The 25,793-nt window shown below is 42.1% G+C and overlaps 2 protein-coding genes across 21 annotated transcripts in view; both read right to left on the reverse strand.

Moving 5' to 3' along the window:
• The window catches only part of LOC105354159 (eukaryotic translation initiation factor 4 gamma 3), a 47,578-nt gene extending 46,365 nt beyond the window's left edge, over positions 1–1,213 (reverse strand). For 14 of the 15 annotated variants that reach the window (XM_078947762.1, XM_078947761.1, XM_078947760.1 and 11 more), the window contains exon 1: positions 610–1,213. In XM_078947762.1, the coding sequence (XP_078803888.1) occupies positions 610–773 (164 nt within the window). In that variant the 5' untranslated portion in view covers positions 774–1,213. The remainder of the gene's footprint in view (positions 1–609) is intronic. The other variant, XM_078947763.1, reaches the window with a different exon arrangement.
• A 471-nt stretch (positions 1,214–1,684) lies between these two features.
• ece1 (endothelin converting enzyme 1) lies at positions 1,685–25,344 on the reverse strand. 6 transcript variants are annotated; one of them, XM_020703605.3, is made up of 20 exons: positions 25,201–25,303; positions 24,491–24,538; positions 18,419–18,505; positions 16,354–16,492; positions 13,872–14,084; positions 13,654–13,778; positions 13,434–13,580; positions 10,872–10,937; positions 10,460–10,648; positions 10,218–10,360; positions 9,954–10,068; positions 5,879–5,989; positions 5,696–5,794; positions 5,512–5,589; positions 5,329–5,432; positions 4,928–5,038; positions 3,976–4,043; positions 3,715–3,905; positions 3,097–3,192; positions 1,685–2,451 (listed from the first exon to the last, which is right to left on the reverse strand). In XM_020703605.3, the coding sequence occupies exons 3-20, from the start codon at positions 18,503–18,505 to the stop codon at positions 2,275–2,277; spliced, it is 2,259 nt and encodes a 752-aa protein (XP_020559264.1). In that variant the 5' UTR covers positions 24,491–24,538; positions 25,201–25,303; the 3' UTR covers positions 1,685–2,274. The 6 variants fall into 6 exon arrangements, with proteins under 6 accessions (XP_020559264.1, XP_020559262.1, XP_011473964.1 ...); XM_020703603.2 differs by having other exon boundaries at positions 24,416–24,538; positions 25,201–25,285; XM_011475662.4 differs by lacking the exon at positions 24,491–24,538 and having other exon boundaries at positions 25,201–25,344.
• Positions 25,345–25,793: the final 449 nt, after the last annotated feature.

Genomic DNA, 25,793 nt, shown 5'->3' on the forward strand with positions numbered 1-25,793 from the left:
TGCACCACCAACACGGCTTTTTAGCATCATGTCATCTGAAACGAATCCAGCCCAGAACCGAGCCTCGGTGCTTCCCATAAACGACATTAAAAAAAACAGCATAAAATGACGCTGAAATGCAGACATTCACACAGCCGAGGCAGAAGATGACTGCGGGGGCTCGGTGTCGCCGCAGCCGCAGCAGCGGTGCTTCCATTCGGCTAAAGCATCCTGCTAGCCAGCAATCAGAGATGAACAAAGCCGGTGAGCATCGGGAAAGCCCGCTAGCATACCGGCGATTCCGGTTTTCCTGACTAGATCATGCTACGTGATTCTTTATGACATTTATTATTATTATTTAAGGTAAACTACGGTCTTTTTTCACCTTCCAAATGCGTTTAAAAACAGTCGTACAGCATCCAGATGACAACCGGCTTGATTAGCCAACGTTAGCACACTTAGCTAGCTAATTGTACCCTCCCCTCCCAGCTCCCTCCAAACGAAACCATCACCCCCACATCCCACCCGTGTTATCGACCACTAGCCCGACTGCCATGCGAGGGAAACTCGCGCTAGAAAGTTACCCGTGCCACACAACCCATGCATTTGTTACCCCGGGTGAAAGGATACTGAGGCGGCGGCACCGCGCCGGGCTGGGGAGCTGCTGGGGCTCCCGGCGGCAGAGACACGGAGGTCAGGGTAGCCCGCAGTTGGCTCGACGGAGAGGGGCCACTTCCAGGTCCGCTAACTGCGACAGCGGCGGTTTTCGGGACCACTTTCGGTGGCAAACTCATCGCAAAAATATCTAAATTAAAAACAATGCCTTAATAAATAAAAGGTACAAACAGCGCGTAGCTTGCATTCATAAATCAAGCCGAGGAGATACTTGAAGCAGGCCCCAAATCCCTCTAACGAGCGGGGATAACGAAGCTGGAATTGCCACACAAACGGCTTTTTTCATGGAAAGTCGCTGTTCGGATCAGCGGTGCTATTCATGGGGACGGTGGGAGGTTTAGCCTCCCTGGCCCGTCCGGAACCTCTGCGGATCCGTTTCGGTTCGTTTCTCTCAAACGAAACAATCGCCGCAATCTTCGACCTCCCTCTGCGGTCTATCTTCTCCTCGCGGCAATTCTGTTTTCTATCATTTTTTCCTCACAGAGATGAGAGACTTCGACAACATGGCGTAGCGGCCGCTTTCAGCAGTCCGGGCAGGACAGATGATTCGACAAATCTCGGCCAGTTACGGAGCCGCTCGGCTAATCAAATAAGCGTTTCAATCAAACCCCGATGAACGGCGTCTCCCACGTTCCACGTGGCCAGAAAACAAAAAACAGTTAATAAAATAATAAAATCCCAAATGTTTATCTTCAATTAATTGTGTATAAAAGTATATATTTTAACAATATAAAATATATTTCTATTTTTTATTTTATTACGTACAAAAGTTGGCAAAAATATACAAGCTAAATATTTTTATTTACTTATTTTAAATTTAAAATATATATACTTTTTTACCACTTAATCGCAACAAAACGTTCACTTCTCCCCTTCTGCCCCACTCACGTGTTTATAGCACCACCTACCGTCCAAATGTGTGCACTTGCAGCATTTATTTACTAAATTAAATCTGGGTGCTCTGTCTGTATTGACTAAAAAAAACACTAAAAGTTTGTTAGAACTTCTTTAAAAATGCAAATGGTTCAACTTGAACATTTAAGCAATATTTTTTTAATATACAAAATAATTTGTGACAAACATTCAATACCAGGTATGACACATTATGGCTTGGCGTATGCACATCATCTCAGTGGCAGTTTTACAAATATATATATATTTTTACAAACACATTTAAAAAATGACATTAGCACAGTGACAAAAGAGTTTTGCATCAAACTTTTCAGTTTTTGTCAAGGTTGTACATCTTGCAGGTCCCTGGTATGCTGTTTTATAAAAAATATAGCTATAAATACAACACAATATATCAGAGCACATCCATCCACGGTGAAAGTAACTGCATTAACATTGCTTTTTTCCACACGGTGTGAATAAGCAATCTGCATAACTGGAGGAGTTCTCCCATTTTATATCCATTGCTTGGATTCCCAGTGTTGGAAAACCACATTTAAAGCCACATTCAGAGCTTAAGGAAGGCTGCTGTGGAGATCCACATTCTACAATCTTATTAAGAGGCACAGGATAAAAAAAGTTTCAGTGGTTTCTGAATTTCTATCAGAGCTATTATTCCACATTTCATTTGATGCTTAGCTGTGAAAAAGCGCTGAGAGCAACCAGGCATCACCAAAGTTCACACTTGTGTTTGGGGTTCATGGGGGCGTTTGCCCGGCAACCAAAGTGCTTGGAGAATTCACGAGAGTTGGAGATGGTGCCGATGACCCTAAACCTTGATGGGCTGTGAGGATCTGTGATCACCCCCTCATGTGAGCTCTCCGGAGTTCTGACGGAGCACCAGACCTGAAACCAATCCAATACAAAAATATGCTTTTATTCGTTCATCTAGTTCTTTAAAAGTATTGAAATGATTAGTAGTATTCCTTGGAATTATTTTCAAACAACTGATTTGAATTTGTTATACCAAAACATAACCTGAACTAACAGCATTTTTCCTTAAGTAAAACAAAACGACCTGGTGTAAACATGAAATACTGTATATATTTTAAAGCGACTTGCAGGAGAACATAGACAATAGTCTGTTTAAAGACCCACTCTGATGAAAATGGTGTTTTTGATATGTTCTTGTGGCATTTTTCTGATGATGGAGGGCATTTAATAGGAAAAATGTCCATTTCTGCGTTTTTCTTTAATCAAAACGAAAAAATGCTGTTTAAGAAGGAGCACATTTGTGACGTAGAAAATACGCCACAAGCGGGGGGGGGGCAGGGTTGCTGTGCGCCAACGGCCCTCCCCACAATTCAGAGGTGAATTTCTAATGAACTCCTGCTGCTCTGGTGAAACTATGTCCTAGAAAGTGACGTTTTTAAAAAATCTGCAAAAAAATTAAAATTAAAAGCCAACTGGAAACAATTTGAGATCAGATCAAAAGATGATCGGAGTGGGACGCTAAACAAAGCACTAACGTCTGACAAAATGAACACAAACCTGAGCAAACCCGACAAAAAACAGCTGATGGTTCGTCATTCCAAGGGCGGGCAGCATGGGTTCCTCGCCGTTCTTTTGAATCCAGTTCACGTAAGCCTTCAAAGCAGCAAAAAATCATGTTAGAAACGTACTTTTTTTTTCTCCTCACGGGAAAGTTCAGATGAGAAGATGTGGTAATGTGACGCAGAAAAGGTGTGTTTCCACATGCTGGAAATGTTTTCTGTGTCCGTATTACGTTCCCATCAGCTTTAGAGCTTGTGACCTTTGCTGACATGGAAAGAATGTAATGTGCGTGGAAGTAACCAGAGGCTGACAAGGCCGCTCGCAACCACCTGTTGCATTTCCAGATCACGCTGTAAACGAAACAACACGGTTTTTCCAATACAGGCTAATGTAGTCGACCCAAAACAAACAGAACTTTCAGCAGAGGTTACATGTAGTCTGAGTTCCCCTCCAAGTTTGTAAAATAGGACACAATTAAATAAAGGTTTAATCTTTCTCAAGTAATGAAAATCGAGAAAACTAGGATTTTTTTAATGAGCCTACAGAACCCTTTTTACATCTCAGAAACAGACAGTTTTTCAACTGATTTCTATCTATCAATCTGACCCATCTGACCTTATAAGCGGCCTTTAATCCTCCATTGTCCGCAATGTTTTCTCCCAGGGTGTGTTTTCCATTCAGAGGCTCCTGGTTAATGCTATAGTTTCCGTATTGCTCCACCATGCACTGAGCTTGTCTCTTGAAGGCCTCCACAGACGAGTTCTTCCACCAAGGACGCAGGTTTCCATCCTTGTCGTACTCCCGTCCTTCAGAAAGAAGTAAAAAGTTTTTTTACAAACATGCCAAAAATCACAACACTGTCATTTCTGAACGTACCTTGGTCATCGAATGCATGTGTGAGTTCATGACCCATGACCACCCCGATTCCGCCAAAGTTAAGGGCTCTGAAACATTCAGATTTTCAAATGAACATGAGCAAAAAAAACGCCTGTTTGAGCATTATTTTTTACATTTCAGTGACAAAAACATGCTGGTCACATTTCAAAATAAAGAACAAAAAGATTATAAGTCAGTATTTTATTAAATAGTTTCATAATAATAGTTTATTAAAGATCCACTGCAATGAAAATTGTGTTTTTTTAAATGTTTTGTGGCATTTTTCTGATGATGGAGGACACATTTAAAGAAAATTAAGCACAAAATTGTATTTCTGGGCATTTCTATATTCAAATCGTGAATCAAGAGCTTGAAAAGGAGCTTATTTGTGACGTCGAAAATTTGCTGGGCGGGCCACGAGCTCTCTGCTCCACTTAAACACAGCGCATGGAGGGGAAAGGGGGCGGGGTTGCTCTGTGCTAGCAGTGCCGCCCACAACTCCTGCTGTTCTGCAGAAACTTTGTCCTAGAAAACGACTCAGGTTTTTAGATTTTGGCATTATCCTAATAAAAAGACCACAGAGAACACTCTAAAAATAGATCAGAAGATGATCGGAGTGGGACTTTAATCAGTGCTATAACCAGTATTTACTATAATTTGGTAGTTTTTTATTTGCATGTGGCTCTACAACAGGCTGGCGACCTGTCCGGGGTGTATTCAGCCTTTGCCCAACAGTAGCTAGGTGGCCTCTGTGACCCGGAAAGGGATTCAGTGGGTTCTGAAAATGGACGGATGGCGTTTTTTTCACCACGCTATAACCTAACAGGCCAATAAAGGACCATCTATGTCTGTCACTTGGTAGCAGACCTGTAATAGATCTGGCCAACTCTGAAGGCATCAAAACAACCTGGGAAATGGGGAAAGCCCGTGAATGAATGGATGGAAGACATACTTGGGCCAAGATCGGCTATAAAACGGAGCTTGAAGGATTCCAGCTGGCAGGACCATCTCATTCTTGGTTGGGTTGTAATATGCGTTTACAGTTGGAGGGGTCATGCTCCACCTGCAAAACAAGAAGTGTCTGACCAAAAGGAAGCCCTCCACAAGTGGAGAACATTGATTGTGCAAAAGCTGGCATGCCAGGTTGACTACAGATCAGTTTGGAGGGCATGGGAACCCCAATCTAAGCCTCCCCCCCCTGCCTAATTGGCGGCGGGGATCATTTGAGTGGAGAGGAGCCGGTTGCCTGGGAACGTTTGTGGATGTATTCCGCTGAGTCAGTATGACGGGAATGTGTTCCCACCGGAGCGTGCCGCTCCTCTGAGGGAAGAGGGGCGGTGGGGTGCGACTCACTGGTTCCTGTTGGGAGCTTTCCTCAGCTGGTCTGCTGTCACTCTGGCAGAGAAGTTGTAATACTGCATCACATTCTGGAAGTAAAGTTCTGACACCACCTCAAACTGAAAAAGGGGAGAGTAGAAAATCACATAAAGCGTTTCAGTGAGGCACGGACATCCACGCTCGACCGCATTTACCTACATCATTGAACACTTTGTCCAGCTTGGTGGCATTCATGATAAATTCCGGATATCCCACCATGTTGTATATGGCGTCTGCCTGTGAAAAGTCAGAGTCAAAGGCTGTAAAAGACACGTTTCCACAGCAGATGGCAGCGCCGTACTTCTTTTCCATTTCACAAAATTTCGTAACAACCTCCTGCTACCTTTTCTTTAGCCGCTTTCTTTGTTTCTGCGTCCATCCAGCTGACGTCCTTCAGGCTGTCCTCAAAGGCCCATTTTATTTCACCGACCATCTCCTCCGCCTGACGCACAGAAGGCAAGTCAGAGGCAACTCAAGTCACCAACGCCAGCAGATGTTGGCTTTGAAAAAACCTCAAGACACTTGCAATGTCTTTGCTGTCCTCAGCGAACGTGTCTTTGACGAACATGGCTCCGAGGGCGAAGCCCAGGGCGCTGTCCGTGTCGCTGACACACAGTTTCCAACGCGGCGTACAGCTCTGCCGAAAACAAATGTTCGGAAATCAAAGCGGTTTCTGTCACATTTTATTTCCATGGGTTGCAACTCTTATTGTGAAATTTTGGGTACTTTTAAGATGTTGCATGTTTGAAATGAACAAAAACAAATGAGAGCGACTGAACTCAGCTGGGATTCAAGTCTGCAAAACTGAACACAAGAGGGAACGTTTTTAAAAACCCATCCAAGAACAAAAAAACAACAAACAGAAACAAACTAACTTGTAAGCACCGGGACCTTTCAGTCACATGGCTTCATCACATCATAAAACTGAGCAAATATAACCCCAAGCAAACAATTTGGCACCCACACCTTACATTTATAAAAATAAACGTTTTGTTTAAATATATTTAAAAAAAATCAAATGGCAATCTCACAAAAAATGTGCAAAATCTAACAGAGTTTTTTATTCTTGTTGTTGATTCTCTGACTAACATGATCTAAATCCTCTTCAGGATGGGGCACACCTTTCACCTCAGTGGAATTGATCTGGATATTTAAGATTCAAGATTAGTTTTTCCACTGTATTGTTACTAGGAGAGGCCGCCGCGAGGGTCGGTCGCGCCGCCATGTTGTTCAGCTCAGGACAAAATGGCCCATCTGCAGTCAAAACAATAATTAAAGCTGTGAGCGGCGTTGTATGGCCCACAGGTGCAACTCTCCCCGGCCCTAACACCCCATTTGACCTGCCCTCACTGGCTGGGCGGCCGTTACATGCCCCTCACTCTCCCTCACTGCCCTGGCCACTCTAATCAAGGCTGCATACAAAAAAAAATGGCGGTTTTCTGTTGGTTTTATCTCCATAGCAACCATTTTATTATTTGGTCAGCTGCAGGTGACGAACACATCTATGTAATTTTTAGAAGAATCGGCGAAAGTACAGTTTTGAATTTCCTCAGCAACGGAGGTTATTTATCAACCACGCCCACATTCCAGGTATGTTCATGTTGAATGTCATATTGTTTCGTTCAGCTTGAGCCAACGATTCACGTATTACAACTTTACAATATTTCAGTAAAAAATACGTGAGTTAAAGGGGAACGCCACTTTTGCTCTCTCGCCACACTAACGCTGTGAAAATCAACACATGTTTTCCACTAGTAGTTTCCCAATGAAGCAAAAGGAGGGGATAGATTAAAAACCCCTAGAAAATGGGTTTAAATTTGTAACTGCTACTAAAGTAGAATTTTGGGGGGGGGGGGGGGGGGGGAATTCAACATGAGGTCAAAGGTTAACAAAACCTCAGATCACTTGAAAAAAGTTTTTTTTCCCACCATTTTGTGCAAAAAGAAAAGTGAAAATGGCCGTTGGCTTTTCCACAAAATGACTGCCAACTAGGTCCTGTGGCCATCCCATAATAGTTTTAAAGTTTTCTTTGAATATCCCAGACACGTGTTTTGGTTTTACCCCATTGAGACGTTCGCCACATTCATTATTTTTCCTTGGTTTTATTTTGCGTGGCGGAGGCGAATTGTTCACCCAAAGGCGCAGTAAGAAAGAAGAATTGCGGAAACAATTAAAAATTCTTTAAAAAGTAAGAAAAATGAGCTTGAACTGCAAATAATGACCAGGAAGAAGTTTCATAAGCACAAATTAGCCGTCAAACAGAGCCGCATGTAGGACAAAAAGGATCTTTCTGAGGAAATGACAGCGTTTGAAATCTGCTTTGGAATTCTGTCAGAGATGGAAAAAGCTACACAGCTGCACTCTCACACACACAAACACACACACACACACACACACACACATAAAGAGAGTTTTGATTTGTTTTTACAGCCTGACCCCAGTGGAAAACAAGACAGAGGGACAGGATCCTGCTTAGTTAAGGCCGGGGTCACTGGAGCCTTCACAGTAAAACATCCACTTCAGTGCAGAAAAAGCCTTTCAGGCCCACTTACATGCTGGAACTCGTGTGTTAAATTCAACACTGAATCCATCATTTCTGCTATTATCACACAACTGCAACCAACCAGAGCAGATCTGCCACAGACATGCAGTTAAGATTGAGATAAATGCACTTATTTGGCGTTTTTCAAATTGTATTTAGACGATCCTTTTATCCAAAGATGGCATGTCAGCTTCTCCCCCACTGAGCTGAAGCTGTGCAGAAAAGAAGCTTCAACATTTGCATTTACAAGATGCTTTTATCCAAAAGGAACTTACAAAAGACACATCCACAAAAGCACCAGGAAAGCCACCAAGCATCTTTTCAGAAAAGAACAAATGCAAATGAAAGAGGGAAACATAAAGTAAAATATATAATTCTTCAAAAGCAGAAGCAACAACTTTGAATTGCGTTTTAATGCAGGGAGGGTTTTTTTTTAATCTGCATAATTATTATAAAAATAAAGGGAACAAGCATGAATCACTTGACATGGTTTTGTATATTTGGAATAATGTTACTTTTGCTTTAGTTTTGACAGTTTTCCAGTGAAAAAAAAGTTAAATACCAATAAATAAAAAATTATATCAGTAAAAAGTTGGATAAAAGCTAATTAAAACAGAAAGACATTACGTAATGGCAATAACTGAAAAAAGTTTATAAGGTTCTTCTAGAAATGATAGATTTGCACTAAAGAAATTATATCATGAAAAAAAAGAGGATTATCAAGAATGTGGTTTAAAATGGCTCTAAACCACATTATTCTTTTGAAGAATTCTTCAAACACAATGCATTGTGGTCTAAATTGTCCTAAAAAACAAATCAGATTTGGGGATTTTGGCTAAACACGGCATCGTCAGACCACCGGGAACTCTTTGAAAGTAGATCCAAAGTTGATCAGAGTGGGACTTTAACACAATAATAGTGCAAAAGTAGTTATTATGTCATCACTTTCCTGGTTTGTCATCGCTTTCTAAGAGTAACCCATTCTTTGTGAGGATCCTCAATCATCGCCACACAGCAGTGATAGAACACTGGCAAAAATCTATGTGTTGTTTGAATTGGAGGCTCAAACTCGTGAAATCCGGTTGTAGAAACAATCTGTGAGGACAGCGAGTTCAGTTCCGATTTAGTTAGTCCCTGCTTCCACTTTCTGTGAAATCTGGATGCTGTGTCAAACAAAAAGTGCTGATTTGAACTCTGCTGTTTGGGTGGGGGTCAGTTCCTCCACCTGACAAGCTAGTTCAACTTTCCCTGATATTTTCTGTTCCAGGGACAATATTGACACATTAAACATCAGGTACAATAAATCTTCCAATGGCAGCTCCGGCCTTCATTAAAGACAGGCGTCTATTGGAGCCCGGGGTTTGTTCCATCTCAGAGAGAATGGTGACGGCTAACGGGTTTATTGTTGGATGGGGAAATTCGGTCACTAAATGCAGACAACACCCGGTGAACATTTCAGGATTTATTGAAATGCTGAGAACTTCATATTTTGTTCTGATTAGCATCGTGAAATTTTTCTTTTCTCTTTGAAGCATCAGCCTCTGTATCAAAAATCCTCTTCGTTTTCATGCCAATCACTTTCCAGGAGACACGCCCACCTTTCTGGCTTTGCTCAATAATCAAATTCGTCGCTTGCTTTCTTTGCATCTCCACCAGGAAACTTTTTGCTCCTTTTTCTTTTTTGGATACCTTTAGGGATCCAGCCCTTAATGTGGTGCAGCTTCCTTACCAGACCGTTCTGGTTTTTAAACGCTAAATGGACCGAGCGCTTCTTGGTCATCGCTACCTGATCGCTGTACTGAGAGACGCCCAGCGTCTGCGCAACTGTGTACGGGGCGGGGGGCCACTATTAGAGAGCGGCGTCTGAAGTAAAGCGCACCAGCCGTTTATTGGAGATCAGCATCAATTATTGGAAGATAGACGGTAAACACATTTGTTTTTTCAGATTTCAAAGCATGAAACAAACAACAACGGATGTAAATATAAAAACAAGCAAATGCAAATTAGCGTTTTAAGCTAAACCTTATTGGTAAAAAACATCTAGACATATATTTCTTACCTTTTTAGTGCCGTACATGACCTCCAGGAAGCGCTGCTCAGCATCCTGGAACCTTTGGTCTAAAACAGAAACCATCTTTCTCACTACCTTCATAACCATATAGTTGTTGAGGAGGCTGCAAGAAGAAAACATCACACTCAATGGGTTGAACTCTCTTCAATAAGAGCTGAATGTTTAGTAGCAAGGCATTCATGCAGGTAAAAACAGGTAACAAGACACTAAAAAGCTACAAAAGAAAGAATAGAAAATGACTTAATCTGTCACCTTTTATTGGTTTTCTCTATAAGGTCGGAAACTTTCTGAAGGTACTCTTTGGCATAAACAACAACCAGCTCGGACTGGTTAAGTGGAACGGGCTTGAACACTTCTATCAGGTATGGTATCCACTCCACAGCAGGAGCCAGAGTCTGCAGCAACAAAAACGCCGTGGCCACAAGGTGAGAAGTTTTCATCAGCACTTTGACCTTTGTTTTCAAGTCAAAAACATAAATTTAGGAGGAACTCACCTTCAGATCCTCCACCTTCATCTTATGGTAGATGAGCTCCTCATCTCTCCTCTCCTCTTGAGGGACGGTGATGTTGGCCAAGGTGGTTTCAAACTCCACGATCTCCGTCATCATTGTCTGAGATGCCTCCTCCGTGCCGCCCAGAAGAACCCCCAACTCCACCAGGAAGTTGAGGTATGCCGTGAGATACTGTGAAGCACAGGAGAGCACCACGGAGTGGATGAGAAGCTAGAAATCCTAAAGTCTGCATCTGCAAGAGCTTTTCCCCGAGGATGAAATCTAGATTTATCATTTCTGGACTTCCTGTGCTGGCGTAAGCCGCGTTTTTGGTCTATTTTCCAAACTCGAGGCTTCGACACATTTTTCCCCTAATAACTGTAACACCAAAGAGGCCCCCGCTTGCCCGCGGCACCTTTTCATTAGCTGTTTTGTTGAGGTAGTAATCTCTGGAGGGGAGCCCCAGGCTGGACTGATCCACCTAAAAGACAAAACGATAAGACACATCCTGTGATTCAGCAGTTGACAACTAAAGAGAGCTTCTTTTCACACACAGATTGAAAAAAAAAAGTCACATTTTTACAATTTGTTCCAATCTCATGACGGCACACACAGATTCATCCATCCTCAAGTGTCAGTTTGGAAGAAACCACAAGTTTAATAGATAAAAAATGAAATGTCTCAAAGCTACAATCCACCAAATCAAAAGGACACTGAGTAAAAATTCAACATTAATACCACTATACTTCCTGTATTACAGAGATATTTACAAAACAAATATTCATCCAACAATAAACTTATATAAAGGGCAATTAGAAGAATTTATAAGGATAGTTTTAACAAATCTACAATTTCAAAAATCAAATACATTCATATTTGTGGATACTGTTTACATAAGAATATTGGACATTTTTTCTTTTAAAAGAAGGGAATACTTTATTTGAGAGGTTGTTTTATTTTTTATTTTTATTCATTTATTTATTTTATGTAACATGGAGATGTTCTTAGTTGTTAACACTGCAAAAAATTAGGCTGCTGTTAAAATGTTGAATAATTGGTCGATACAAGAAATATTGTATGTATAAGTGAACATGATTGTCTATATATAAATGTGTGTGTAAAATTCTGTATTTGGTAAAGTATTTTGATTGTATATTAAGTTTTGTTTCTCTGTAAATCAATTGTAAAATAAAAATGTAATAAAATGCTTTACTCCAGTTCTTATCTAATGTTTGTTTTTGTTTTAAAGTAGTAAAAAAGTAACGTTTTAAATAGGCCCCGCCCTCCTTTTGACCCGCACTCACTGTCTGAGCAGTGGCTACTCACCCCTCCCTCTCTCCGACTGCCCCTCCCACCCTCATAGAGCTAAACGTGGCAAATTCATTAAAAACAAACACCTTTTCAAATGGCAACTTTTCTATATGCTTTTATCTCCATAGCAACCATTGTAATTTTTGGTCACCTGGGGGTGACGTACAGGTCTATGTAATTTTTACAAGGATAGTCAAAAGTATACATTTGGATTTCCTTGGCAACAGAGATTTTTTGTTAACCACACCTGTCTTCCTAATACTAACTGATATCTATCTCATATTGTTTGGTTCAGCTTGAGCCAAGGATTTATTTGTTACATTTTCACAACATCCTTGTAAAAAATTATTCACCACGCCATCTTCATTAATAGAACCAACGTTTTTTCCATGCAGCATCCCAATGATGCACGAGGAGTTAAGAGGTGATAGAACAAAATTCCGGGGTGGAGTTTAAATTCATTCGCGATACTAAAGGTGATTTTTTTTTCTTCTCTAAGAAGACTCTCATTCATCCAGGTAGATTCCATCATAGTAGTAGGTTTAAAGGTTGTCATCTGGACTTAGTTTTTAAAGTTAGTTTTAAAAGTTTCTCTTTTAGCCAGAGAGAAAGGATGGTTTGAGCGAGGAGTGAAAGAAGCCATCTTTGTCAAGAAGGATAAACCTTCTTTCAATAAGAATGATGGTCTCAGGTTTATTCTTCCATCCATCTACAGCAGTGTCCTGAAACCCAAACAAACCGAACCGGTTTCACCTGGGTCATTAACAGCTGAAAGAGATGACCAGGTTGGGGAGGGTAGCCACTGTCTCCCCAACCCCAGCTGAGGACAAAGGACTCGAGTTGACAATACCATCCAGTTTCAGGTCTGACTCCTCCCCCATGAGCGCATATAAACCAGCTCTTTTACCAGCTGATTTAGAATTGACAAAGCCTTTTGGATAAGAGGTGAAACGTCTTCTAACTATAAAAACTGAGTCCAGATGACAACCTTTAAACCTACTACTATGACTTGTTAGTGGATGTAGACTTAACCTGGTGGCGTATATGTGTGAAACTTTGTGAAGACCCATTGAGTGTGAAGAAAGGAAGTTTTCTTTTCTCATATTATGGGAAAATGTAAAAATTTGGCAATGTGGCAAATAACGGCCGCCAGACCGTAGTTTCTGTGACTATCCCACAATAATTTTAAAATTTCCTTTGGATATCCCCAAACCTGTGTTTTGGTTTCATTTGTGGATTTTGAAGTAGTTTTTTGAGCCCCATAAGAGATTTCTGTCCCGTTCATTTTTTTTGTGGATGGTTTTTCCTGCTGTGATGTCATCAATTTTGTTGTTTTTTGGGGTGTGTGTGTTGTTTACTATCCACAAATTCATTTTCACCGGGTACTAGCGGTGTGCAAACTTTGGTGCATTCTTAAATTTTTACCCAAAAGGCGAAGTAAGAAAGAAGAATTGCTAAAAACAATCTGGTGCGTCAGTCCAGGACGGCTGTGGGACAGAATCCTCTTCAAACCGTTAGAATGAGCGCAGGACGCCAGCAATAACCACAGACCTCAAAAAACCCATGGAGGATCCCGTGAAAACCGGTGGGAAGAGGTTCAACATGAACCCTCTCAGACCTAAACAAGAACGTCTGACCGACCAAATCCACAACCGAATCTTCATACCTGGATAACGTTGCTGTTGGAGTTCTTGGAGTCCGTGCTAACGAAGACCGTGAAGAAAGGCGACGTGCGTAGGCTGCCCGACACTTTTCGCAGGACCTCCTGGAAGTTGTCCTTGTCCCAGGGTCCATTCAGAGCCCAGCCGCCTAACTGCAGGAGAGCAGCAGACCGTGATTCCTCCAGAGCACAGCCGACATGACAGACGGCGTTTCAACAAACATACATGGCTGATCAGCTGCTGGAGAGGCTTGGCTCCTAACTCCTCAATCTTGGACTCGTTCATGCAGGCCTGATAATATCGCTGAGCCTTTTCTTCAGCTTTACTCAAACCCTTCATCGTTGTGTTTTCTGCCCAAATTAAAGCATCAAATCAATAAAAAAGCAGAGGACACCACAGATGAATGTTCACGTTACCCCAAAGGCTCAGATCCTGCCTCTTACCTAATAAATGCTTCATTACAAGCATATTGTGCTCCCACAGGTTGCTAAAAGGACCCCACCGGGATTTCCCCTCAGGTAGTGGGTTGTTCTTCACCCACCCCCCACAAGCAAAGTTGTAGAAGTCATGGCAGGGGTCCACAGATCTGTCCAGGGCGCCCATGACCGCGCCGGCCACGGTGATACACGGTCCCGTCAGGCACGAGCCCGGGTGACCTGTCGGGGTGGGCGAAAAGCAACGTTAAGGTTCTGCCGGAGGCTGGAAAAAAAAACACGGCTGAGAATCAGAAAAATATTTCATGGGAAGCTCAAATATGCACGAGGGTTTTCAGAGCATCTGGAAAGAATCATGTAAGCCAGGATGCACAAGGGAAAAGCCGCCTCTGTAAAAATCCTTTCTAAATAGATGGTTCAAGGAAAACAAAAGAGCCACGATAGACGTGAAATATCACCAGCAGACGCTTCCACCTGTTTAATCATCAAAAAAGGAGCTCAGACTTTGGGTGAACCCATCCAAATTCCTCAGGACTGTGTAAAGAGGTGTTCTCAGCGATCTATCTCCACAACAGAACAGTCTGTCCACGCTTGGCACAGAACAGACATTAGGAAAAGTCACGAGCAAGGATGAGAACAGCCTGTCCCAGAGGACCTTCATCCTTGTTCCTTTTATTATTTCAAAGTGTGATGTGACATGCGATGCTGAATGGAAGGAAGTGGTACTCTGTGAGGAAACGGTCGCTGATGAGAAGCTGCCAGGATGTGGTGGTAAATCCACGGAACGCTTCCCATAAAGAACACGCTCGGGGAGGAACCTCATGGTCGCTCTGTTAAAGTTCAGTCAAAGGTGGAGTTTTTAAAACAAAAAGTACAAATGGTTCCAATGCTGTTTGAACAAACAGCAGTAAAAAATTGAAAAAACTTTCAGTAATTTATTTGCCAAAATAACAAAAAATAATTAAAATAGGTTGTAATTAATCAATTTAATCTAGTCTTGGTACATATTTCTCCTTTCTAATCCCCCAAACAAGTTATTTTATGAATACATTTGGACAGAAACGACATTAAAAAGGAGCCATTATATATTTTTTATATTTGTGTCAAACCAAAGGCTATATTCAAACACTTTCATTTGGTTTGGCCTCATTTAGGTTGAAATAAAGGTATTTAGTGACCTATTTATTCCTACAATAGCAATTTGTTTTCTTCATTTTTTTTAATCTTTCCTTTATTTCTTCCTAGAATAACACAAGAAAACACAAGACAATAGGTCATGGGACTAATAAAGTATATTTATCTTGTTATGTAAGGATTGTCCTGCAGCATCTTTCCTCCAACCGCTTCGCTCTTTTAAAGACTGATGCACATGTTTTCCTGACAGAAATCTTGTGTTTAACGTTCTTGTAGGCTTTTTCAAATTGACCAGGTTTCTTAACCTTCTCTAAAAACACATTAGGCTGCTTGAACTCATAACTTAGCTTCTAGCAGAAAGGACAAGCTGAAGAGATCAGCGTAAAAGGACGAAGCTGTAATAACCTGCAAACCTTCCTGCATGGGAACTTTGTTGATGCAGAAGCTAGGCTTCTTGTGTGCACGCGTCTCCCTAACCCCAGGTTCTCGCTAGCATGACATTTAGGAAACCTGGAAGGCTGCGGATGCAAAAGGAAACACACTTTGGACTGAGGAGGAGGAGCTGACTCCACAAAGTCAAGTGTTAAAGATCCCGGTCAACGAAAGTGGTGTTTTTGGTGATTTTAACATGTTCTTGTAGCATTTTTCTGATGATGGAGGACAGATATGAAGAAAATCTAGATTTCTGAGTATTTCTTTATTCAAATCTACGTACATTTATTTGTAAAACTATTCGATTTTTGTAACTTTACCACGCCACCTGGTTGTAGTCAGGACTGTTGGACTCGAGGCTTCGACAGCCGACAGCCTACTGGCTCTTCAGCCCCACCTGCTGCTGATTACCTGGATCAGGTGTGTTTAGTCAACAAGAGGGTAGGATTTGGACCCCGAGGCCTGGAGTTTGACACTCGTGCTTTAGAAAGTCCATTAATTCAAGATCATTTGTTTGATTGAAAAAAGGAAATCCTCATTTTTCATACTAATTGGTGGAGGACTTAGACGTGTAAATGAAGAAGAACAAACCAGTGAGTAAAGCTAAGGATGAGGTGCCACTTAATATATGGATTTATGATCTGTTTTCATCAAAAGCACACAGATGTGTTCTTGCGGAGACAAATGAGTGTTGCTAATGTCTATCAGGAGAACTAAAATAAAATACAGTTCTTATCTTGTTTGACTGTTTTTAAATAAAATATATGCCACTGTAAATAAATGCAATTCCAATAAACGAGCCATCCTGAAATGTAAATCTGACGGTTTTTCAACAGCAGAAAACAATCAGCTCCCGACCCAAAAGGATGTTTAAGGCTTTAGACGTTTCTGGCACCAAAGATAAAGATCGGGGCCGTGAGCTCACCGTTTTTGTAGAAAACTCCCGCACAGATGAGCGACACAAAGAGGACCACCGACAGCACGCAGACTGACAGCAGCAGCCTCCTCTCCCTCGGTGACTTGTCCGGCCAGCATGGAGACCCCCGGCCCTGCAGAAGGCTCACCTGCTCCCACACAAACGACACGCCGGACAAATGTTAAAAAGCAGAAACGCATCAACACGAGCCTCCAAATGCAGGAATTTAATCCTTTCAGTCTTTAAAAGGGAAATACGGTGAAAGCCTCTGAATTTGGCGACAGGTTTTGGAGAACAATGGTTCTCTCGTAACTGCATCCCAATCCGCTTACGCAGAAAAGGTTAAGCATTCTTCAAGCGTTTCCTCTCACGACTGATATATATATATATTTTTTTTTCTTCTTGATTTAGAACACAAACAGTAATCCAACTGAATGGAATAAATGAGGGTTAAGACGTCATTTTTGGAGAAAAAACGAAGAAAGCCTCTGAGAAAACAAACTTCAAAGGACTTATTGCTCGGGAAATGGATTTAACTTCTTGTTTCAGAGGTCAAAGCTGCCAGAAGAATTGAATTCTGGGAGCACTTATTCCAAAAGTCACCTTAAAATCCTTTAATTAGTTCATTTGGCTCAATGTGACACCTTTAATTAACCGCAAATGGACATAGAAGTAACCTGCCATCCTTAAATACATTTATGCAGCAGAAATAAACACTTTGGTTTGCATGAATGTCCAACGCTCAGACTTTGTGTGATGCAAAAACAAAGCCAGTCAGAAGGGGTAAAAGAACTTCAATGAAGGGGTTAAAGAGCTACAATGAAGGGGTAAAAGAGCCACAATGAAATGGGTGAAAGAGCTACAATGAAGGGGTTAAAGAGCTACAATGAAGGGGTTAAAGAGCTACAATGAAGGGGTAAAAGATCCTCAATGAAGAGGTAAAAGAGCCACAATGAAGAGGTAAAAGAGCTACAATGAAGAGGTAAAAGAGCTACAATGAAGGGGTGAAGGAGCCACAATAAAGGGGTAAAAGAGCTACAATGAAGGGGTGAAGGACCCACAATAAAGGGGTAAAAGAGCTACAATGAAGGGGTAAAAGAGCTACAATAAAGGGGTAAAAGAGCTACAATGAAGGGGTAAAAGAGCTACAATGAAAGGGTAAAAGAGCTACAATGAAGAGGTAAAAGAGCCACAATGAAGGGGTGAAAGACACACAATGGAAGGGTCAAAGGGCTACAATAGAGGGGTGATAGAGCTACAATGAAGGGGTGAAGGAGCCACAATAAAGGGGTAAAAGAGCTACAATGAAGGGGTAAAAGAGCTACAATAAAGGGGTAAAAGAGCTACAATGAAGGGGTAAAAGAGCTACAATGAAAGGGTAAAAGAGCTACAATGAAGAGGTAAAAGAGCCACAATGAAGGGGTGAAAGACACACAATGGAAGGGTCAAAGGGCTACAATAGAGGGGTGATAGAGCCACAATGAAGGGGTAAAAGAGCCACAATGAAGGGGTAAAAGAGCTACAATACACCATGTTGTAGACCCCTGGATAAGAAAAATCAGATGATTTAGGGTAAATTAAATGAAATTTAAATAACTTAATATTTCAAAAAAGGAATTCCAAACAGTGTGTTTTGTGACATAAAAATTAATCAAAATACAGTTGATTTCTCTATATTTCATATAATTATGATAGATTCTGTCAGATATCAAAGAGATCACATCCTCCAGATCTTCCTTTTAAAGCAAAAGTGTAGACCTCAGTGAAATGTCTTTTAAATTTCCTATTTAGAGCGTAACCGGGTGGGTTTTTCTGTTAATCAAGTATTTTAGCATTAATCCTGTAACCTGTAGTTTTTGTGTTAAAATAAGAACAAATGATCTGAGGAGAAGACTCTGACATTTCATCAAAAACAAGGTCTGTTCAAATTTCTGATGTTTTTTCTTCAGTTTAAACTTTTGAAACAGGATTTCAGACCAAACAGACCTGATTCAGGCCCTCTGGCTGAAAGGCCTTCATGTGTAGCTAGTTCAGATGTTCAAAGCTAAAGCTGAGAACGCCTGTGGACATTTACCTGCATAGGTGAGGATGAGTACACGTCGTCTGCGGTGGAGTCCACCAGGTCCTCTTCGTCCAGAGTGGCTCTCTTGTACGTCGACATCTGGGAATTCAGATGAAGAAAGATTTCTCTCAGAGCTTCCATGGTCCTGGAAGCCCCAAACTTCCCTCACTAATGTGCTCCGAGGAGACTTTCGGAAAGCGACGTCTACTCCTGGGCCGTCCGTGAGGCTTTCGAGCAGAGCTGCCTGTGAAAACCCATCAACAGCAATCTGGTTTGTCTGGTTTGGAGGATTGCTCATAGGATGAGTTAGCTCTACATAAAAGAGTCTGTCCTCTCCCCGGAACGTCCTTTTATTCTCCCGTTCCCCCTGTCGGCACCTCCAAAAGCCCTCATGGCTTCAGGCAGAGTCAAGAGGGGGCAAACTCAACAACCCCGACCAAAATCTCCCATGAAGGATCAGAACTGGTGGGTTTTGTCTTCCTGTCTCCCTGTCTTCCTGGTCTTCGTCCACGGAGCTGCCTTCTCAAACAAGGCATGAGGGAAAAGCGGAACTGGAGAAAAACAGGAAGGAGCTCTGACTTGTGCGATTAACATGAGCGAGACTGAGTGTGTGGAAGGGAATGTGTGACAGTGAGTTTGTGTGTCTTTGTGAAACCACATTCTCCAATGTGGTTTCAGTTAGATCTGGGGAGGGAATCTCTGAGCCCTGTGGTGCACGCCCAGCGCCCCTTCTATAGGACGCCTTACACTGAGGGGAGGGGCGGAGAGAGGACAAAGGATCCTCCTCCCACCACATGTTCCCTTGCTACATGTTAGACATGTCAACCCTCGAGCACGGACCCCCGACGCTGCTGCAGTTCGGTCAAAAATAAAGGTTTCAAGTGTTTGCGGCTGAAAAGGAATTTCTGAAGAATGAGCAGGAAAAAAAAGGAAATCATGCAAAGATAAAAATGTATGAAGTCACGAGTTTCACCAACAAATAAAAGGAAAGGAAACATCTTTACGCTACTGTAAAGATTGATTGTCTCACCTAAGTAATTAAGTAATTTGGTGCAAGTTAACGAACCCGAAGTTTAGATTTATTTCCGTCTTTGCTTTAAGACTGCAAAACCACAACACAAAAACAAATAGGTCAAAAATCATTTTCTGTGGCCATATGCCACATTACATATTAAAGTCCCACTCGGATCATCTTTTGATCTATTTCCAAAGCGTTCCCAGTGGGCTTTTAGTTACAATCTAAGCCAAAATTAAAAAATCTGTGTCGCTTTCTAGGACATATTTTCTGCAGAGCGTCAGGAGTTTATCAGAAAGTCACCTCTGAGTTGTGGATGGGACTGTTGGTGTGGAGTAAGCCTGCCCCCTTTCCATCAACCATCTGTTTACATGTCCCACCACCAGCTTACAGTCCCCATCCTCCATCCTCAAGGCCGTGATGTCTGTCGAGGGTTTCGGCCGACGGGTTTTTACGGGAATCTGGTTTTGAGCTGTTGTAAACATTTTTGGGTCTGTCGAGATATTATATACGCGTATTTTACGTAGGTTATACCCCACGCAAATATAAATCCCATGCAACTGTGCCTGATTTTTAAGAGACGCACATTTCTGGCTTTTGCACGACCGCTCCCTGTATGTCTAACTGACTTTTCATGCATGAACCACCACTGTACTACTTTTAAATCGCCTATACGGCACACATAACACGTAAAAATTACATAATTTGGATTTTGGGCCTGATGTGGCTTTTACATTGATCTATGTGTTCTTAGCGTGCTTTATTCGTTCTTCTTCCGCCGTTCGTTCCTGAAACATCTGTGAAAATTTTACTCACTTTACTCACTTTTTCCACGTATACTCACACATGACCAATTTTCATCCCTGCAATATGCGCAAAATGTACGTAGTGGCTGTGCGACGCGGCCTTAACGTTAGCAGTTAAACAAAAATTATGAGCAATATCAGAGCCATCCAGTTGTCCAGTTTGGATCCAGATTCCAGCTCAGACGAGGAAAACAAAGACGTTCATGGATCAAAGCTTGTAGCTTTCCGTAACTGCAAGCTTTCTAAAATATTTTTTTTTTTAAATCTGCTCCTGATTCACAACGATTTAAATAAAGAAAAACTCAGAAATGCAATTTTAAGCTTCATTTCCGTATTATATGTCCTCCATCATCAGAAAAATGGCAAAAGGACGCGGGTCTTGGGTCTTTAAAGATGAAACCCAATCCAATCAGTGATGACTGGAAGGATTTTAGGTTAGAAACAAAATTCAACCCAAAGAGTATAAATATTTGGTATTTTGATGCAGGAAGTGATTAATTTAACACTAATGCAACACTGTCGAGTTTCCACACTTATCATAAAATCCACATGAAACAAGATTTTCTGTTAGGAGACTATAAATGAAAGCTTCAGAAAGACTAAAACCAAACACAAAACTATGAAGGTCCCAGCTCTGACTCACTTTGCAAACATTCATCCGTCCACCACGCTGACCTTATCAGGCGTGTTCACATCAACCAAACAGCGAAAAAGTCAAAGATCATTTCCACGGTTCATTCCTAACAGGTTTTGCATAATCAGACCATGAAGGAAACTGTTTTTGTTTCCCACCACAGAAACCCCCAGAGGAATCCGACGAGTGCAGATTCCTCCTAAATCACGTTGTGTCGGTCCAGAAGATCCGACTCGGTCCCCCTGAAATCCTGCATGTCTGTGTTTGAAAGCTTTTTAAAGAGTCCTGAGATGAGAGATCTGGAGAGGGAGGGAGTAGAGGATGAAGAAAGACGACACCCAGAAGGTTTGGGACACTTCAGGGTGAAAAAACGAAAGGCTTTTTTCCCGTGACTCTAACTGAGAAGAAAAGTGTTGATGTGGAAGTTGTTTACTCCAATCTTTCCCTGATAATCTCATCCATCATTTGTTCCATGTGCACTCATTAAAGGATGACATCTGATACTTTAACCTGAACATGAAGCTCCTACTGACTAAAAGGACTTTCTCCAAGTAATGAAAAGCCTTTGGTTTCCTCCCGTTGCATCAGATCATGCTCCTGCACACACGCTGGTGTTTCTCAACACTTTCCTGGCTGTCAGATCTGCACTGAGGGGCTCGATCATGCGTCCTTCAGGCTGAATCACCGCTTGGTGAGAACGCCACTTCCCCTTTCCTGTTAATATTTGATGATGAATATCGGCCACTTTTAAGGGGATGTGTCTGCAGACGCAGTGTTCTCTAGCATGTATTGCTCTGATTAACACTATAAAAATGAAAAAAACCAAAACAAACAACTCTTTTCTTATTGGGACTTTGGTTTGTTGTAGAGGAAGCCGGAATAGGTTTTGAGAAAAAAAACAAAGTGATGGAAGTCTTACAGTTTGTGGTCATGGTCAGTTTGTTGCAAAGGTCTGATGCCCCCCCCCCCACAATGTCCTCCCAGAGGAAGGCTAGTATGCGAGGTTAACGGCAGGCTGCGGGCTCTGACGGAGGCCGTAAACATCATGCATGCGTCAGTAATTCGTCACTGATCCTGCAAACCAGACGATTATTTGTGGCTCAAGAGAATTCCTCCGCAAATAAATGCAGTGTGTTTGTGTTGGGGATTTGCCACAGTGGGTGTTGCTTAAGCAAACGCTGCTTCTAAATCTGATTTCAGAGAAAAAAACAATAGAGGGAAATTATTGATAAAAAAAAAAAAACTGTAAAAAAACCCAACACATTGGTGGGACCAGTGCAAGGACGTGGACCACAAGGATTTATGGGCTTGGCTGGAGTGAGATTGCAGCGTTCATGAGCTCAGTGGTAATCCCACGAGATGCCGCAACTAAATGTGGTTCAAGGCCACATGTGTAATTAATGACTACATCCCTAGAACAACCGAGAATCAGACGGATCTGCCTTCTGTGGAAGAAGACGACTTCTGCTTCTTCTTCTTCTTCTGCTTATCGGTTTCAGCCAACAACAAGCAACAGAGTCCCAGAGGGAAACCACAGCAACACCGAGAGGCTCTGCCGGTTCCAGTCAATGCTGTCAGGTGTAAACATGATGTAAACACGCGTGCATCCACGCTGCACCTGCAATGACCCATAACCCTTGTGCTATCCTAGGCACTTTAACATTGGGAGTGGGGTCATCTAGACCCACTAGACAGTGCTCTGAACCTTTTTTCTTCAATGATTTGTGATCTTCACTGGTGTCCATGGATTACATGAAATCTTTCCACCTTTATCCACCTTTGTCATGGTAGAGAGAACACGTCAATGGAAGGATCGGGTCATCTGGACCCCATAGGATAGCACAAGGGTTAGGATCAGAATCCTTTTCCTTAGACTGGAAGTGCAACCTCTGCTGCTTTTCTTGCCTTGTCTAGTTCCATGCAAAAGTGCGTAATTAGTCTGTACTGCACATAGAAACTGAACCACTTTAGTGAATTTGGTATGCAGACATTTACTTACATTTATTTGCTTCCGTTTGTGCCAAAAATGTGTTTTTCTGCCCATTGAGTATGCCCACCGAACAAGTGTGTTAAACATTTGTTTGTGTCTTTGTACTACTACATTAAAGACCCACATGTGTTTTGGTACTTTTAACATGCGCTTGTGGAATTTCTCTGATGATGGAGTACATATATGAGGAACATTAAAACTGCTTAAAACTGCATTTCTGAGTATTTCAAAATTCAAATCGAAGAAATGCCGTCTGGAAAAGGTTGCAGGTGTTCATTGCGGGAGAGCTTGTAAACAGATGGGTGACAGGAAGGGTTGCTCTGTCTTCACCATAGTCCTACCCACATCTCAGAGGTAACTTTCGAACGAACTCCTGCCACGCTGCAGAAACGATGTCCTGGAAAACAACAACTTTTTTTTGTGGCTAAAAACAGCATAATCATAACTTAAACTCGTCTTTGCTCTGCACTTAACCACCTTTGCAAAGACGTCTCTGACGTCGTCTGGAAACGACAGTACCGATCGACCACAGCAACGGTTGTCAGGGAGATTTCTGATGAAGTAGTGAGACAACAAGACCAATCGGCCAACAGTCGCCAAAGACTGTCCGGTCGACAACACCCGACGACGTACAGAAATGACAACAACAGTAAAGACGAGTGCAAAGTTTAAAGCAAGCACAAACACAGCAAAGCAAATACAGAGCGATCATCAACGAAACGTAGATACGCTGCAGATACTACTTAGTAGTGCAGAAACAAAAACTTCTCAGTTAGCTTAACGTAAGCCTAGTGGAATAAAACAATAATTAAGAAATCCTTCTTAAATTTAACACAATTGTTTGAGAGTTTCACTCTAGTGCTTTGCAGCAGGGATGCACAGTTTCCCCATGATGGGGTAAGACACGGTTCAGCTTTAGACCTACCCTGGTAGACGTAGACAGTGGACCAGAAACAGCAACAATCAACCACAGAAGCACATTTTTGGCACAAACAGAACCCCATAATTGAATACCATTTTTGGTGTCTGTCCACAGAGTCGTCCTTTGTGCTCCTCGTGTTTTTCTGCCTGAAGGCCACTGATAAGATAAGGCGGTCTCAGTCAACACAGCTCTGAAATCGCGTTTGATTCCCTCAGACGGCCGCTTTTCCTTTTCGCGGGGAGGTGGAGCGTTAAGAATGGTAAAAGCTTCTTTTCAGAGCAATCGGCTTAATTCCACTCAGAAGTAGGATCGTTAACGTAATCCAAGGGAGTTTATCGGAATCATAACACTTTGAGTTTATTTTTAGTGCTTCAGTGGGGCTGAAACTATAGGGACCCCCCCCCCTTTTCTCTCACGTGTGTTTTCTTTTTTTCCATTGGCAGCTCTAAAATGCTTCAGATTCTTGGTTATTTAGGAAGTTATTATCCTGAGGGGGTTTCGGGTGCTCTGACGTATGAGCGCTCATCAAGTAACACCCCCGCCTGGGTCTCATGTCACCACCATGCAGTGTCCCATTCGCACTGGGGTCAACAGACTCCCCCCTGGCCTGCACAGCAAAGTAAACAAGCCTCTGACCCTCACCATGCTGCGCCTCCGCCGGCCACATTTCTGCATTGATTTGGGATTGGAGAATGGGAAGCTTTCACAGGAGATTACCTGTCCTGGCTGTTGTTATGGCGCCCTAAAGCACAGTCCTGGTCACACCTAGGTAATGAGTAACAAAAGGGGGGGTTGAGAGCAGCACGTCCAGAGCAGGATAATGTTATTAAAGCAGCAAATCACCCCAGCATGACACTGTAGTCAGCGGATGTCTTCCGTGTCTGGTTTCTGTCAAGCATTTGAAATATCTAACAAACTGTTTATGAATTTCACTTGGAGTTTGGACTTTTCAGCTGAAATAGAGACTCATGAAGGAGAAGGAACAGTCTGACCTTAAAACTGCTTTTAGTTCATGATGATGTTTTTCAAAGAAAAGTATTTTTTATTTTGTCACCGTCCGACATGAATCTCGAGGACATAAGAAGATACTGAAACACAATGGCAGTTTATTCTCTGACATCATCTTTCTTCAAATCTCCGTAATTTTGGAATAATCTGTGCATTTTTATGTTTATAATACAGACAGTAAATGTTAGATTATTTTATAAGACGCACCTTTATCCTGTAAAAATGTACAGCGTGACATAATAACACTATAGTTCATGAAGCATTAAAAAACTCATCAAATGATGAACTCAAACCGTCTCGATCATTTGGCTTTTCATAGCCGCGCGCAGCTTTGCGGCCCGAATCCAACAGCAGCGTCCAAAAAAAGGAGCGCGTGCAGCCTTCCTAACGCACACGGGAGCTCGGAAACGCGTCCTTACCGTGCTGCCGGTGCGCTCCCTGACCGGACGGCCGGAGCTTCAGCTAAAACAGCCGCTGCTACGCCTCTGCGCCGGGACAGTTCCCTCCCGTCCGTCCCTCCGTCCGTCCCCATGACGCGCCTGACCGCTGTCCCGGAAATCATCACCGAGGCGAGCCTCTGTCACGCGCTGCCAAGTGTTTGCTTTGAAAAACTCAATATGTGTGTTTGTTTGATTTACATTGAAATGGGAAATGATTGGACCAAGAATGATTACAGTTCATCTCCACTTTCACCCTTTTAGCACTTTATGCTACATCTGTAATGTATTCACATTTTAAATGAAAAAGGTAACAGATTACAACCTGTGTAATCCGATTACTGAGGAAAACACATGGTGCTTTAAAAGCCTCTGACCGACCTTTCCGTTTCCGACAATGTAAAGATTGATTTTGTTCTCTTTTATCAGGCTGTCCATTAACGTCCTGGGAGCTCATGATGGGGAAAGCAATGTTTTAACAGCAATCGACTATTTCACTCAGAACAATCAAAACAATAAACTACATTTGTAAAAAAAAACATTTATTCTAAAATGAAATCGAGGAAAAATAACAA

The sequence above is a fragment of the Oryzias latipes genome, chromosome 5 (assembly GCF_053564925.1).
Source record: "Oryzias latipes strain Hd-rR chromosome 5, Olatipes_Hd-rR_3.1".
Classification (NCBI taxonomy): Eukaryota; Metazoa; Chordata; class Actinopteri; order Beloniformes; family Adrianichthyidae; genus Oryzias; species Oryzias latipes.